Raw genomic sequence first — 16,369 nt, 5'->3', positions numbered from 1 at the left:
GCCAGAATGAGAGGGCAGAGCCCTGCTGCTCCTGTGGAAGGTAGCATGGGGGCTCCTCAGACCTGGGAGGGGGGACGCTTAGGTTCACAGGGGCTAGCTACACTTGCCATCAGGCTCTAGAGGGCAGTAGGTATGATTTGCTGGAGTCTAAAGCCCTGAATGGTGAGCCATAATGTCTCTTCCAAGACAGCAGGCCCTGGCAGAAGTTAGATTGTCCTGGCTTGATTTAACTTTTAGTAGGCTAGAATTTTCGAACAGCTTTGAACTAAAGTTTCTCATAGTATTTCCCTATACTGCTTTTAATTTTTAATTGTATTATCCATCTGTGTCATTGAGCCATCAAAATGTTCCCCAAATTCCAATATACAAAGTGGCCTGCTGCTGCTAGAAAGGCCCAAGGGTTACCATCACTCTTTCTCTGTGAATGGAAATCTCACCTGTGCCATCTTTCCTGAGCAGATGGATCTGTAAGGGAAGGGCATTTGCTGAATATGAGATGGTGCTTAAAATTATGCAGTTTTGAAAAGTCATTATTGAAAATATTTCGATCTGCTTAATTTCAGTGCCCTTGGGCAAAGCTCCAAAGTAGCTACCAGGCTGGAGGGCAGATGGGTGGTTTGGAAACCCCTGAGGCCAGTCCCAGGGATTGGGCCTTTATATCACCAGGCAGGGATGGAAGCGGGCTGTCTGACAAGGAGGTGCAGGAACCAGCTGAGGTGAGGTTAAGGGACTCCAAGAAACTTGCTTGGCCAGGCTGCAGGGTCCCAGAAGGGCAGAGCCGTGGCCAAAGCCAGGCAGTCGGGGGATGCCCTCAGGCCACACACCACTCTGGCCCACCTAAGGGCCGCCAGGGCACCAGGTGCACCATTGCAGGGGACCACTGGAGGGCGCCAAGCAGGCGGGACCAGACTCGCCCACCACAGCGCAGAAGCCATTGGGGGTCGCCATAGTGGGGTGAGCCCGGGCAGCGCCATCGCGAGAGGAGCATCGTGGCACGGTCGCTACTTGCTGCTGATGGAGCCTTGGTGTGGATGGCGGGCCGGCAGGCACAGCCCCCAGCGCCCCATGAGGTCTACCTTCGCCCTTGCCCTCACCCAGACTGGGCTCCGGTTCCTGCTACTGCTGCTGCTGCTTCTGCCGCCGCTGTGGCCCACGGGTGAGCCTCACCCCCGCCCTTCCGCTCTCACGCCCATCCTCCACCTCTGATCCTCCGCGTCCTTCCACAGGTTGCTTGGGCATTGGTGCAGAACCGGGGATCCAGTCAATGGCTGCCTCAGCCAACTCTGGCGCCCCCTGTACGCCGGGTGCCACCTGTCCCTTGGGTGGTGGTCGCTTCCCCCGGCAGGACATCACCACCACCACCCGGCAGCCCACGACCCTGCAGTCCTCTACTTCTAAGGCCGACGACTTCCTTCCTAGTGAGTAAAGCGGCCTCCATGTGGAGGAGGGTGCTGGAGCGTCTTGAGGACCTTAAGGGACAGACGAAGAAGCGGCAGGGAGAGTGAGAGAAGACCTTCCTTTTACTAGTGCTTATTGAGCACCTATTTGGGTCAGGCCTTCCATCCTGGTGGGGAAGGAGGCAAGGAAAGTCAGGGGAGCCTGAGGTGTGCTGCATGGTCCGGCCTCCCTGAAGGGCCTGTGGGGCTGGGACCTCTCCACCAACCCAGGCTCCCTGCCAAGGCCGTTGGGGGTCTCCAGCATGGCTTTCAGGGAACCTGCCCTTGGGTGTCTCAGGGAACAACCACAAGATGTTCTCTCCAGGTGTGGCTTTTGACTATGTTTAAATAAGGACCACTTAAGCAATACTTCTCACCCTGGAATTCAGTGCACGTAGTTTAACTGCCCGGCAGCACTCTCCTGTGTGTGGTAGCCTTTACAGCGGCTGGTCATGGCCCACTTACATTGAGCTTACAATCCATTAGTCCATCTGGAACACCTAGGAGGGAGACTGCTGGTTTTAGATATGTGCAACTTTAGTTTAAAGAACTTTTCCGTAAAAGCTTTTCCAGAGTGGCTGCACTCATTGATACTCCCTTCAGCAGTGAGTGAGCAGTCTGGGGCCGTGATCCTCACCAACACTTAGTACCAGGGACATTTAGTTTTGCCTGGCAGGTGGTGTGAGCAGAACCTCAGTGTGGTTTAAGTCTGCACTCCCCTGAGGGCTAATGGGGCAGAGCAGCTTCTTTGTTTGCCACTGAGGTTTTGTCCTTAGATGTGTGTGTTCATGCTCATTGCCCTTTTTCTCTTAGGTCGTCTGCCTTTTTCTCAGTGAATCACAGGAGAAGGATCCTAGAGGAGGGGGAGGGGTCTGCCATGGCTGAAGTAGGGGAACCAGATGGAAGCACAGATGAGTTTGTGACAGGCTTGGCCATGAGGTCTGTGTAGCCAGGACAAGGGGACTGTGGTGCACCTGGTGCCTGGGAATTCCCTGGGCCCTGGGCTGTGGGAACAGAGAGAGGGATACCTGGGGGGTGCCGAGGTCCTTCTGAGGCTGGAGATCCCAGTCCTCATGTGGATGACATTATGTGATGACCAATGAGGAAGTTTATTGGATGGGTGTAGGCCAGCAGCTAGAGAGGTGGGAGATCAGGCTGAGGGGAGGGAGGAGGGAGAGGGATATGGCTGGAAGGGCCCATTCCTTATCAAGCTCCTTTGGCTTTCCTCCTCAGCCTGTGGCTTCTCCTATGAGCAGGACCCCACCCTCAGGGATCCGGAAGCCATGGCTCGGCGGTGGCCATGGATGGTCAGTGTGCGGGCCAATGGCACACATATCTGTGCAGGCACCCTCATTGCCTCCCGCTGGGTGCTGACCGTGGCCCACTGCATGATCCAGTGAGTCGGGGCCTACATGGATGGGTGGAAAGTTGTTTGGAGCCACTGGGGCCCCAGTCATCCTGCCAGCTGGTCCATCAAGTGAAAGCTCTGCCCTCTGCAGAACCCCATACTCCCAGCCCTCCTTAAACCAGGTCCAAGCAGGTGGAGGTCAAATCCTGAAGATTCCTTTCTGGGATCTGGGAACTTGCTCCTCTCACCAGGCCTGTGTAGTCATTCCACAGAGAGGAAACAGGCTTGCAAACTGCTGTCCAGGCCTCCTTCCTCCTATCTACAGAAAAGAAGGTCCTAATTTTTCTGTTCCACACACTTTGCTTCACTTACTCATCTCTTCCTTCATTCACCCAACAGCCTTGGCACTCTTCAAAGCCAGGTCCAGGCCTGGGTGCTGGGGGCAGAAGAGGGCAGGGCTGCACCACTCCTGGTGCTGGGAAAGTTAGACAAGAAGATAGATGCTCATAGTAGAGTCTGGTCTGTGTGAAGAGACAGAGTGGGCATGCCTATATTTTCAGGCCAGGGAGCAGCCTGAGGGTCACATATGTGCTGGCTGTGAGGTTGACTAGTGGAGAAGCGTGCTCCAAGCCTCAGGGCCGACACAGAGACTCCAGGGGTGCACCAATTGAAAGGATGCCGGAAGGCAAGGCCTGGCCAATTGATTGCATTTCCAGGGCCAGCATGGGACACTGGACAGTGTCTAGAGTTTGGAACCAGAGAAAACTGGCTCCACATCACAGCTCCACCACTTCCTAGCTGTGTAGCCTTGAGCCAGTCACTGGAGCCTGGGTTTTCCTCTCCATAAAATGAAAGGTTGTTTTGAGGACCAGACTACACAGTGTGCGAGCGAGGCCCCATTCACATCTGCTGTGGAGTAGGTTCAGAGTAGAACAGCTGTGTGGAGGGTAAGGAGTGCAGACTGGGGTGGGGTTCCTGGAGCTGATGGCAGACTCCCCTTGTCATTCCCCTAGGAGTAATGTTACCTATTCAGTGCGGGTGGGGAGTCCATGGATTGACCAGATATCAACGTCCACCGTTGACGTCCCGGCACAGCAGGTCATCGTGAACAGCCATTACCGGGCGCATCGGTATTGGACCTGGATTGGCCGGGCCAATGACATTGCCCTCCTTAAGCTTGAGCAGCCACTCAAGTACAACAAGTATGTCTGGCCCATCTGCCTGCCTGGCTTGGACTATGTGGCAGAGGACTACACCCTCTGCACTGTGACAGGCTGGGGACTCCCCAGGGTTGACGGTGAGTAAGTCTCCCCAAAGCAGGGTGGTTGGTGTGGGAGAGGACCGGGGTGCAGGCTGGGGTCTACCACAGACAGACTTTTCTGAGACATCTTCCCCAGGGAGTCCGCTGTCCCCTCACCTTCCTGTCAAGCTCTCATCTCTGAGGCCTCTTTCCCCTTCAGGATCTCAGAAGTTAACATTATCATGGCCATTCAGGCCTTAGGGAACCCAGATTGCTCTTGAGTCCTCAGGCCTAGGCCAGGGCATGTAAACAGGACTTCCTTGAAGGCAGAGGAGACACATAGTAATATCTTGTTGTCTGTACACAATCCCAGGTCATCCACGTCTTGAAGCAAAACATCCAAAAGTGAGAGGAGCAGGATTCTGTGTTTGTAAAAAGATCCCCAGAAGATCCCATGTTGTTGGCTAAGGGCAGTCTGCACACAGAAGATGGGAGTCACTGGAGTCCACTTATGGCTCTCTCCCCCCAGTCCCTCATCATCTCAATTTAGGAGGCTTAAGAGCAGGAGTGCGGTCCCAGGGCCATCCAAGGGCCCATTTCCTTATGGGCTCTGGAATGTCCATTCTCTTCAGGGAACCCTTCCCTATCCCTTTCCCACAAGAGAGGTGCCCTGCCCTCTGGCCTCATGGATTCAGATAGCCTGAAATACCCACAAGGTCTCCAGCCTGGGGTGATGTGGCATTTTTGTCATTGCTGCCATGGCCTCTCTTGGGGAATGGCTGGGAGCATTCAGAAGTCATCTATCCCCCAGGAGCTCAGACTAGGGACAGAGACACGCCATGGCCTGGAAACCATGGAGGGGAGTCTGGGGAAGGTTAGGGAAGGAAGAGGCCTCTGGGGAGGGCTTGAAGGAAAGGCAGGATTTATACCTGAGATGGGTTGGTAGGCTTTGAGGAGAGGGTCACAAAAGCCAAGATACTGAGGTCAGAATGAACTCAATGGATTGGACTCTGCAGGACGTGAGACTAGGCCCATCAAGGCTAGATCATGGGTAGGCTGCCCCAAGGTCTCTTATTGAGGGGCCCTTGGGGAGCATTAGCTGGAGTGGTAGGTGGGCTAAGCCTGGAGAGATTTCCAGGGCTGCTGTGTAGCAAGGAGAAAAGGGTGGAGGAGAGGCGAGGAGCAAGCAGGGATGGACACAAGGCTGCTACCAGTGGGCAAGAAAAACCCTGCCAAGCCTGAATGGGGGCCCCTGTTCCACAGGTATGTGGCCCCAGTCCCGGACCATCCAGGAGAAAGAAGTCACCATTGTGAACAGCACAGAGTGTGACAGCTTCTACCACAGGTTCTTCAAAATCCCCTCTCTGATTCAGATCATCAACTCCCAGATGATTTGTGCAAAGGACGTCAACAGGGAACAATTCTGCTATGTGAGCACCACTTCCCCTTTGCTCACATGCCTTCCTGGGCACCTGGCAAGGAGTGGGGTGAGGGCACAGGAGAGACAGGACCTGAGGGGGTGGGGATGAGCTGGGGTGACCAAGGGGGAAGATGGAAAGATGGAGGAGGATAGGTTTGATGGAGGATGGAGATTGGGAAGAAGGAGATGGGGGGTGGGGCCTGGGTGAGAAAGATGGGGGAGTGGGGATGAAGGTTGGAGGTGAGGGAGGAGGGGTGGTGAGAAGATAGAGGGTGGGTGTTAAAGAGATGGGGGGATGGAGAGAGATGGAAGGTGGAGCCCTTTGAAGAAGGTGTCTTGGGTCAGGGCTTCAAGGACATCTCTCAGCTATGTGACACTCAGGCGCTGCAGGGAAGGTTGGGTGTGAGGGCACACTGCTTGTCCCTGATCTGGATCAAGTCTTCCTCGGATAACATCTGGCCTCCCTGACCCTTTTTGTTCCCCCGCTCCTTCCCACAGGAGATAAGTGGTGAGCCCTTGGCCTGTCCTGTGGCGAGCATATGGTACCTGGTGGGCATGGTGAGCTGGGGACCAGGCTGCAAGAAGAGTGAGGCCCCACCCATCTACCTACACATCTCCTCCTACGAGCGGTGGATCTGGGAACACATCAATGGGCAGACTTTGCCAACCCCATCCAGGGCTCTGCTCCTGGTACTCCCGCTGCACCTCAGCCTCCTTGCTACCCTCTGACACTTGTGCTGTCCCTGAGTGCAGCCTTCCTTGCCCAGGGCCCCCCTCAAACCTCTGTGCCCAGAACGCTATAGGTGCAGCTCTCACAGCCCCACAAGGCAGGGCAGAGAGTAGGTGCTCAATTAAACACTTCTTTTCCCAATGCCTCCTCCTACTTGGCTGGGCCTGCTCCAGTGGGAGATAAGAGAACCAGACGGGGCTGGGATGGGTGACTCTGGGCAGTTTATACTGAAAAGTGCAGAGCCCCAGGATCTGCCTCCAGCCAAAAGTTCAGGGTGGCTCTTGTAGAAGGTGGAGGGAGTGCGTTGGGATAATATTGGGGTCAGATGATGGAAAGCCTCAAATGTACTACCCAGGCTGAATCTGGGGCTGCCAGAAAACCATGTGAGGCTGGGGGTGAAGGTGCAGCTCCATCTGAGCTGGGGAGGTACATGTGTTCTCCTTGACTTTGGCCTGTCTTCTGGCTAGAACATACCCTGTCGTTGTCCTGAAGCACTGTCGTAGTCTTTGACCTAGCCCTGCCCCGTGCCTGGAGACTGAGGCAGATGCCCACTGGGATCAGACATTATCGCTACCATCAGCAGACATGCCTTTTGACAAAGGGCTAGTGGAGGCTCAGGTCAGAGGTCAGGGAGGCAGCCAGCAGAGCCCAGCCCTGAGGCACGGCAGCAGGACTGGTGAGGGATGATCCCTCACCCTCTGCCTCTTGAATACCCTCTCCCTCTGGCTCATCTGAATTCAGCCTGGGAGAAAAGTCAGGGGAGGGAATGTCAGCCTAGCCTGAGTGACCTATCACCAATCACTGTCTCACCCTCCAGGCAAATGCTCCAGGGATGGGGCATCCTGAGGGATCATCTGAGGTCACTCAGGTATGAGAAGGCACTCAGCTTTATTTACAGATCTCCACAGGCTGCAGAGGCAGCCTGAGCTTTGCTAGCAGCTTGGAAACCTCTGGTGTTTGAGTACCAGGCCCAGGTTTGAGTACTTCAGCTGATTTTCGCTGCCATCCAGAAACCCTTCTCTGTATCTCCCCTGTCCAAGGATTCAGTCCCCATGTCCAGTTTGGGTCTTCATCTTCTGATCAGCAGTGCTTCTTTTAGGCACCATGGTTGAGAATAGAAGAGGAAGTGGTGTGCTGTCATATTCAGCAGGTGGAAGGCTGCTGCCTCAATCCCTAGCTGCTCCCTGAAGTGATCTCATGGGGCCCTAACACCTGCCATCATGGCTGAGTATAGAAAGGGCTACCAGAACTGCCCGAGGCCCCCCTTGGCTTCTTAAATATTCCCTGGATTCCCAATATTGGGCCCAAGTGGCAGTTTTCCTTTTCCTTCTGGCCCACTGGCCTCAGCCTTCTACACCCTTGAACTGCCCCTTCAGCCCTCAGGCCTCATGCTAGGCCCCCCAGCAGCCTCAGCGGCATCACTACATGTAAAACTGGTACATCTATTGCCTGGAGCTTGGCATCTATTGGGCTAGGGGTTCTGCTTCTGGTCCCCCTCACTGCCCTGCCTTGTGCCAGAAGCCCTGCCAGGCTTGGGGCAGTCCCTCCCCACCAAAGCTGCTATCCAGCCAAGTCTGAGAACCTCCTGCTGCCATAGCTTCCCCCATTGGCCCTATCCCTTCTTGTGACCAGCCTGGTGAGGCCTTACCTATGGCCCATCAAGGTCAGCCATCCCCTTTCAGAAGAAAAGCCACATCCCATTACCCCTTTAGTCACTGCTGTTCCTGGCAGAAGAGGGAACAGAAGCATGTAGGTGAAGGCCACTTTGGATCTACAGAGGGAGAGTGGCCCAAGACCACCACTGCTGGGCGATCATGTGGACGGGATGAAAGGAGTGGAGTCCAGGCCGGGAGGCAAAACACCTCATGTAGTCTTGTCCCTGCCCTGATAGGCTCTAAGACAGGGTCCTGGGCTTCAGCAACCCTCTCTGAGCTGGAGGAGGATGATCTGCAACCTCTATGGTCCACGTGTGAGCTTGGAGTCTAAGATGTCTGGAGCCACCTCCAGGAAGCTCTCCTATTTCTCGCCTTTCTTCTTCTTGGCCTCCTTTTTCTCATCCTCCTCCACCTTAATGGCCACTGTATCCACACTGTCCTTCTTCTTCTTTTTCTTATCCTCTGTGGAGGAGAAGAAAGAGGTATATGATAGGAGTGAGACTGGGTCCCAGAGCCTGCACCAGAGCCTCACAGTTCAGCCCTTCATTCCTTCTTCCTTACAAACCTCTCCTACCTGCAGAATAGCTTATTTTCCCTGCTTCACCCTGACCCATTTTTGTGCTCTGGTCTGCAGGGACGGGTCTGGGTCTCCTCCCTGAACCAGGTGGAGGGGAGGAATAGGGCAGCTCTGGGTGGCAGGACTGAGGAACTGGCTGGCTTGGCAGGATAGGATGGTGGCGGGGTTGGGGCCGAGGCCTGCTCACCTCCGGGGATTTCTGTGAGCTCATTGAGAGGTGGCACAGTCTCCAGTTTGTCTGTGTACATCTTGGCTGCTTTGCGCTGCAGGTACCGGGCCTCAATCTCCTTCCGGGTCCGTGGCACGCGGCAGTTGAAGATGCAGCAAAGAGTGATAACTATGGGGAGAACAGAGCAGGCTTGGCCGGGGCCAGAGGTCAGACACCCCAGGAATAGTGTCCAAATTTTCAGGCCTGTCTCCACCTACCTATGTGTGTCTCACCCCAGACACTCTCTCAGGAGGCTCCACATTTTGCAAAAACCCACATGAGCTCTGGGATTTTCAAGACATCATTCCCGTGCAGTTACATGGCTTTATGCAGTCACATGCCCCCCCCGCCCCCGAAGGGCCTTGTGCCCTGGTTTAATGGTCTGCTGCCACTTTCTTGAAATTCTTAATTTCTAAACAAGGGATCTCATATTTTCATTTTGCACTGGCCCCATATATCATGTCACCAGTCCTGGTCCTGAGGGTCTTTCTGACTAGATTGAGGGTCTCTCTGAGTAGATTGAGAGGGCAGGGCAGTGGTTTGCACCATGACTAAAGCTACAGTTTCCTGGAGGCTGTCCTATACTTCCAATTCAGGCCTCTGGGCTCCTGGAGCATCCTTGTGTTTCCTCCCCAGGCTCCTGAGAACACCTCAGACCCTGGAGGATGTGGCTGCATCTTCTTCAACCTCCTTGAGGACAAGCCTAAGCTCCTCCTGGCTGTGAGAGCCTGTAAGAGGGCATAGACCTTCCCCTGGGGCATTCACCTCAGACAGAGTTATTCCAGAAGTGGTTTTCCAGCTCAGGGCAGCTGTGCCCACGCAAGCTGAGCCAGGGCATGAAGCTGGCCTGTCTAGGGATGTGTGAGGCAGGGCTGCCAGGACCCGGCTGGACTGCGTTTATTTTTCTAAGGCCCCCACAGTCTGACCACCTTGGCCCCAGCCTCAGGGGAGGGGATGGAGCTGCTTCCTATTATAAATCAGATGACCAGACATAACTTCCTGGCAGACTCCTAGGGGCAGGAGGTTCGGGCAGGAGGTCCAGGCAGGACAAGTCAGACCTATTTTGGGGAAGATGGATCAGACCTACATGGCCTGGACTGGAGCACCCCCTGGGGTCACCTTGTGCAACCTCTTCAGCCAATATTGTGACCCAGTGAATCTCCCCCAGACTTAACAGAATGAAAAAAGGAATGAATGAGATGGTCTTTGCTGCTGAGGATAGGACTGCACTCTGGAGTGAATGTGTGGGGGATCAGCAGCATCCAGGAACACTCTGGGGGTGCTGTGTGAGGGTCTTATCAGTATACGTGACTGTGCATTGTTGTCCAGGAATAGACCTGAGATGACAACAGGCCTTTCTTACCCAAAAACCTGAGTTCTGGTCTGTCTCCAGACCCCTGTGTGCCCAAGGCCCAAATTGGTCCCCCATCCCACTCTACTAGCTTGGGTCACTTCTTCCAGTCACCTGGCCAGTTACCTCCTCAGGACAATGCCCATTCAGACTCTCTGCAAAAGGCTGGTCCCAGTGCCCTAGAAGCCTTGGGCTTCAAAGAGAGCACAGCTGCAACTACTAGAAGCTAGAGTAGGACTCAAGCACCACCCTTCACTCCAGACCTGCCCCACCCAGCCTGTCCTTGTTGCTTTTCTTCAAAGAAGCAGAGAAACAAAGTTCCTTGGATCGAGTTCCATGGCCAAGGCAGGGACTTGGGATAGGAGTCCTTAGGCTGGAGAGGACCCCTAAGAGGCCCCCCATCCAACTCTAGCCTCTTCCACAAGGTTCTGGAATCCGATGCTCCACTAACAGCTGTGCCACCTAGGCCCAAGCAGACTGGGAAGCAGGGAAGATGTTTCCTCCACAGAAGATGGGGCTGTGCCTTCCCTATTCCCTAGAGCACTGCACAGAAGGTAACAAGTGCTGATCTGCTGCTCAGAGGCTTTTGGGACGATCCCTTACCTTTCTCTAGGAAATGGGGTTAGGAGTGGAAGTTGATCTGTGTGGTTGAGATGCAAGTGGCTCTCTGGGTCTGACACTGCAACTTGCCTATGTGACCCCAGGCACCTCTACTATCTAGGGCCAAGAAAAACCTGGGAGAAGCCACTGTGTGCCCTCAGCTGTCCCTGAGGTGCCCCACAACTGCTCCTTGGACCTTTGTCCTGGACTCTTTTGGTGGCCCCTGCAGGGCAGAATCCTTCCTCAACCCTGCCTGTTGGTACTGGGGGTTGTTCCCCTCTCTGGACAGCTGGGCTGGGGCTGCAGCCACACCTATCTGTCTGCAGGGTCTCCACTCAAGCTTGGCTGATCAGTTTTGGCTAGGAGAAAAAGGCCACTTCTTGCTTAGATCCTGCTCCCACTCCAGCTGTGAAGTAATGGTGATGATGAAGGGATGGCTGTTTTCCTGCAGGGAGGGCACTTCTGGTGCCAGGAGAAGCACATACAAATTAGATTACTTGTCTCCTCTGGAGCCTCCCACATCTGGATGGGCACTTGTGATCAGCCCTGCCTCCTGGTGACCTCATCCCAGGACAGCTCCAGCTAGAACTTTAATATCCCTTTAGCTCCTGACCCAGGGTATACTTAGTAAACATTATAGGGGTTATCTGAGACCTGTGTGCAGGCTCTTTCTTGCCACCTCTGCCCATACTGTCCCTCTGCCTACCTAGGAAAACCACTCTTCCATCCTACTGATCTAGAGCCCAAAGGACCTCACCTCCATGAAGCCTTTGCTGGGAGAATGGGTTTTCTTTCCCTTACTGCCTGTATTCCACCCCCACCCCCACTGCCCCCTTAGGCCTGTAGGAACCTCTGTCAGATTCTGCTTTGTACCCTGGCTACCTCCCCCACCCAGCCAGCATTTCTCAGCTCAGCTCCCTTTTTCCCAACTCCAGAGCCCTACTCCAGAAGGACAACTGAAGAGAACATGCCAATCCTGCTGCTATTATGACTTTGCATCAAGCACCTTCCAGGTCCAAGAGAGGAAGGGGTCTCCTGCTTTTAATTGAGGTGGGTGTGAGTCATTCCGGAGAAATGGCTTTTTTTTTTTTTTTTTTTTTTTGGTGACAGTACAGGGTTTGCAGCCTGAGAACCACATCTGCTGGGCGTCTGGGGAGCCTTTGGGCTGAGCTGCAGCCAAGGGTGTCCTTGCTAGGGCCTCTGGGTGTGGGCACTTTAAGCTGGCCAAACTGCAGGAAAAGCATGAGGAGGCCAGCGATAGGGAAAAATGACACGTCCGCGTCCTGGTTCAGTGGAGTCCCCTGTAATTACCATAATTGCCATGTGGCTGCATCCCCAGTCAGGCAGAATACTTCAGGTCACCACCAGCCTGTCAGCCCTCCACAGGGACTTTGTGTGGATCAGGAGGTGCCAGAAACCACCGCGGGCCTCCTGCGGGCGCCTGGCCTGCTTGCACTGCCCGGAATTGCTGTTCTGAGCCCCTGGGGGTGGTGCTGGGGGTGGTGCTGTGCTCCCACTGTGGTGTGGTGGGGAGGGAGGGAGCAGCTACTTACTGATAGACAACACGAAGAGCGAGAAGATGCCCACCACGTGCCACAGGCGCATGTCCCAGAACACCACCGTCTCCTTGGTCAGCGGGGGTGGCTTGGGCTTGGGTGGTGCTGTGCTGGGCTGCAGGTTGTGAGAAAACAGAGTGAGCCAGGCAGAGTCTAAGGGCTAGGACTGGGCCCAGAGAGACCCAGGTCTCAGCAAGAACTTACTCAGCCCAAGCATTTCAGAATTGGCTAGAATCAGTGTCTTAGACATTCATAGCCAATGCCTCAGACCTTGGGAAGTTCCAGATTTAGAACAGAAGAAGGTGGCAGAGCCCCAGAACGATGGAGCCAGGAACTTGGAGTGTGAAGGTGGTTGATGCTTGGGGAAACCAAAGCCCCGAGAAGCAAATGTGGATGGCCTGTCCCAATCAGGTTCAAGGATGCTTCTTTCCTCTTGCTCTAGTCCTGGGCTCCACAAAGGCAGCTTGGGTCTCAGGACCAAGGCCAGAGCCAAGGTGAAGCCTTTACAGCCCTGTGGGAGTTTGTTCTCATATACCTGCAGTGTGGGCTGGGGTATGGAACTGGAGTCAGGGCTCTGTCACTGTTACTTCACCAGAACCCCCACCAGGTGGCCTCAGCAGTCGCCTGTCCTACCCGAGTCCCTTCCTAGGCCAGAATCCTCACCAAACAGGACTAGATAAATAATTTGTCCAAAATGCGATGGTGACACCTGGAGGCTAGAAGTTGTAAGCACATTTGGAGCAGTCTTGAGTAGAGCACAGTGCACCACTTTCCACCTTCCCAGTAGAAGACCACCCTGTCCTGGAGATTTGAGGGGACGTGGCCCTGCCGTGTGCATGTGTGTGGGGGCTGCTGTCAAGCAATACCTGTCCCTGACCTGCAGGACGTAGAGGGGTATGGCCCTATCTTTGTCTCCAAGTTTGGCTCGGGGGTGTGGATGGGGGTTAGTAGTTGGAGAGAGAAAGGACTCTGGGACATCTGTGCATGGCGTTGTCCCCTGACTAACCAAAAGAGGACAGCCATGAAGAGTCTCTTCTGGCTCTCTGGGAAGGAAAGGCAACCCACAGCTCAACCATCTGTCCAGTCTTTCCCCTGGTCCATAAGAATGGATGGGGCACCTCCAAAAGCCAGATACTTCTTCATCTAATGAACACCACTCTTCAGCATGTGTTATGGACACTCAAAGAGGACTAGCAGTCTGTCCCAGGTAACCCAGAGGATCTATGTGCCTGGGATTGGTAGGTTATTCTTAGCTCTTTTCTCTTAAATAAGGCAAACAGAGGTAGAAGTCTTCTTTTCTCTAGGCTTCAGTTTCTCCATCTATAACTTGAGTGTGGTGGTTCCAGGGGTCTCTGAGAAGCTCTCTACACAACCTGAGTGGTAAAATTGGCAAGAAGGCACCCTTCCTCAGCATCATCCCAGGAGAGTCCCATTTGCAGGGTCAAACACATGTGTGGGCTCAGGCACATGTTTGGGATTGGGCACTGTGGGTATAGGGCACATGTGTGGTTGGAGTACATGCACATGTGGTCAGACACATGTCTGAAGAGTCAGGGCCAAGGCTTGGGCCATGATGTGGTTCCCTGATTCTAAGGCTGACTGTGTTGGCCCAGCTGGGTTATATGACTTGAAGACTCTGAGGGCCAGAGTAAAGATCTCAGGTTTAGAGCCTGGGCAGCCAAGAGCTCTCTTCTGACACATTCTGTTCCAGCTTTGTTCAAGACACCCCAATAGGGGACTTGGGTAGAGCATAACAGGTAACAGGCATCCCCTTGAGGTAGGCACTCCTGGGGATCTGCATCTGAAACTTGGAGGCCTGGCCTCCACCAGAACCTCATAGGCTGATGGAGGGTGATGCCTGTGGCAGGGGTGGGTAGTGCCATGGGCCCTAGCATTGCTCATCTAAGAACTGGTGCTTCCCTGGATACTCTGGGCTCAGCCAGGTCCTTGTTCAGACTATAGGCAGATGGCAGGCAGATGGACTCCACATGTAATTTCCCTTAATGAGCTGCAAGAAGACTTGCTTCTAAGGGCTGAGAGAAGTCCTTGACCCTCCACCCTCAGGCTTCTCCTACACCCAGACCAACTCAGTTTCTGCACCTGAGGCCTCTAGGCAGCTGGTGAGGGGCCTGAGTATACTCCATGAGGCTCACACCAGCCTGGCTCCTCTTACAGGAACACTAGAGCTGACATCTGACTCCAGCCCAGCCTTCTGAGCATGCCCCCTGGTCAGCAGCAGGGAGAGGCTAGCATGGGGTGCAGTGCTCTGTCCCCACATCCCTCAGACCCCAAGGATAAGGCTGTGTCCTTCACCCATTCCTGTCCCACCAGCACCTGCCCCTCAAGGGCTTTTCTCAGTGCTTTGCTGTCCCTTATACTTCTTGTTTGCCTGCTCTCACCACTTTACCCCTGCCTATACCACAGGCTCTGACCCCACTCCTCCCTGGTCCTGCCTCTTGGACCTTTCCCTCTGGCTTTTTATTCCAGAATTCTGGGTCTGGTCCACCTCTTTGACTTCCCTTCCTGGCTCAGCAGGACTAGGGTACAGAGGGGCTAGGGAGGCTGCGGATGGCTCCCACCCTTTCTTTTCAGGCCCCAGCCAGGCTCCTGGCCCCTCCCTCTCTGCCCCAGCCACCCTCCTCACTTCTTCCTGAACTATCTTAGCAGCTCCTCCCAGTTCTTCCAACTATGTGCCCTCTTCTAATTTATTCTCCTTCCTAACCAGGACTCATCATTACTCTCCCCTGCTCAGAAAACTTTGCTAGCTCCCAGTTATCACCAGGACCAAGTAAGACCTGAAGTCCTTGGGCCTAGCCTGCCCTGCCCTGCCTGTACCGCCCCCCCATTCCTCCTACCTCTGCTCCAGGGCCTAATGCTATGTATGGAGTCAGACTCAACACAAGGCTGCTCCATAAAGGGTGTCCTCATCCTCCCACCCTCTACCCTTCAGCCTGGAAAGTCCTCACCTCCTGTGCAAGGCTATATCTCCCCCACTAGACAGGGAACTCTGGAGAATCTCTGGAGCAGAAGCTGTTTCTTCCAGCAGATCCTAAGATCAGTGACTAGATCTCATTTATCAGATTATACTGAAGCAAGAGACTATGCATTACCACTGCCCCCACCCCTGTAACCCTACAGACCAAAGACTAGAGGATAAGGGGTGAGTGCCCCCTCATGAGACTGGGCCAGGCTGTTATCTCCAATCAGATTGGGAATCCCTAAAATCAGGGTGAGCCTCCCTCTGAATCAGAAAATGTTCTTGAAATCTGGGGTTGTGCCCTCCTACAGGTCAGGCACACTAAGATTGGGGGCTGAGTCTCCCCCACAGTCTGGAAGTGATTGGAACAGGGCCATGTCTCCCCATTAAGCCAGGTCTCCTAAGGGCAAGGGGAAGGGAAAAGCCAGCTCCTGGCAGAAAGGTACCCCCAACCCTCTGCCTGGAAGGTGACAGCCACCCCAAACCCCTCCCCTCCGCGCTGCCCCACCTCACCTCCACCAACTGCCCGGCGACCACAGCGAAGCAAACCTCCAGCACGGCGCCGCCCAGCGCCCAGAGCCGCCCGGTGCCTCGCCACTGCCCCGCCATCTTCGGGCTCCCAGCGCAGCTTGGCGGCAGGTCGGGGGCGCAGAGGGATGCGGGCTGGGCCGCCTTGGCCCGGGGACTGCCCCCGGGGCCAGCAGGCGCTCGGCTTGGCGATCTGATCTCAGGCTGCTAGTGGGCATCATTTATTCATCAGCGGTGTCTGGTTCTTCTGCTGCCCGCCCCCACATCTCTCCGGGTGGAGGGCCCACCCCCTCCGGAGATCACACCCTAGACTCCCCCCCCCCCCAACTGTACCAACGACAGAGGGGTGGGAGTGAGTGAGAGGGAGGACAGTCTGGGGTCGGGTCCTTGAACAACAGGTTCCACCCTCCCTTCCGCAGTCTGGCCTCAGTTTATCCATTTGGGACAACGGGAGGGGCTGGAATCTGCTGATCTAAGAAGCCCTCCCCATTCTGACGTTACGAATTTGAAAAACCTTACTGGACCCAGGTGGGAGGGTGGGGGAGAGCAGGGCAGGCAGGTTGCTATGGTGACGGGCGCTCAGGGACATCCTGGGCTTTCTGGGCTGGCTTCCTGCCCAGAGGCAGCTCTGGTCACCCTGGACACCAGAGCTGGAGGGGAGGGGGAATGGGGGATGGTATGGTCGAAACAGCCAGCTTTGGTGTGATGGAAGGCTCCCATCTGTAGACTCACGGAATAGGGTG

The 16,369-nt window shown here is 54.9% G+C and overlaps 1 protein-coding gene and 1 long non-coding RNA gene across 2 annotated transcripts; one reads left to right on the top strand and one right to left on the bottom strand.

Moving 5' to 3' along the window:
- PRSS50 (protease, serine 50) lies at nucleotides 1,066–6,485 on the top strand. Its single transcript, XM_021069805.1, has 6 exons — nucleotides 1,066–1,156; nucleotides 1,227–1,418; nucleotides 2,541–2,832; nucleotides 3,798–4,081; nucleotides 5,288–5,454; nucleotides 5,943–6,485. The coding sequence occupies exons 1-6, from the start codon at nucleotides 1,066–1,068 to the stop codon at nucleotides 6,171–6,173; spliced, it is 1,257 nt and encodes a 418-aa protein (XP_020925464.1). The 3' UTR covers nucleotides 6,174–6,485.
- On the bottom strand, nucleotides 7,044–16,155 carry TMIE. The gene is made up of 4 exons (XR_001300163.2): nucleotides 15,612–16,155; nucleotides 12,119–12,236; nucleotides 8,594–8,743; nucleotides 7,044–8,291 (listed from the first exon to the last, which is right to left on the bottom strand). It is a non-coding gene; the product is annotated as a transmembrane inner ear (long non-coding RNA).

The sequence above is a fragment of the Sus scrofa genome, chromosome 13, assembly GCF_000003025.6.
Source record: "Sus scrofa isolate TJ Tabasco breed Duroc chromosome 13, Sscrofa11.1, whole genome shotgun sequence".
NCBI classification, from domain to species: Eukaryota; Metazoa; Chordata; class Mammalia; order Artiodactyla; family Suidae; genus Sus; species Sus scrofa.
This window is presented reverse-complemented; position numbering and strand designations above follow the sequence as displayed.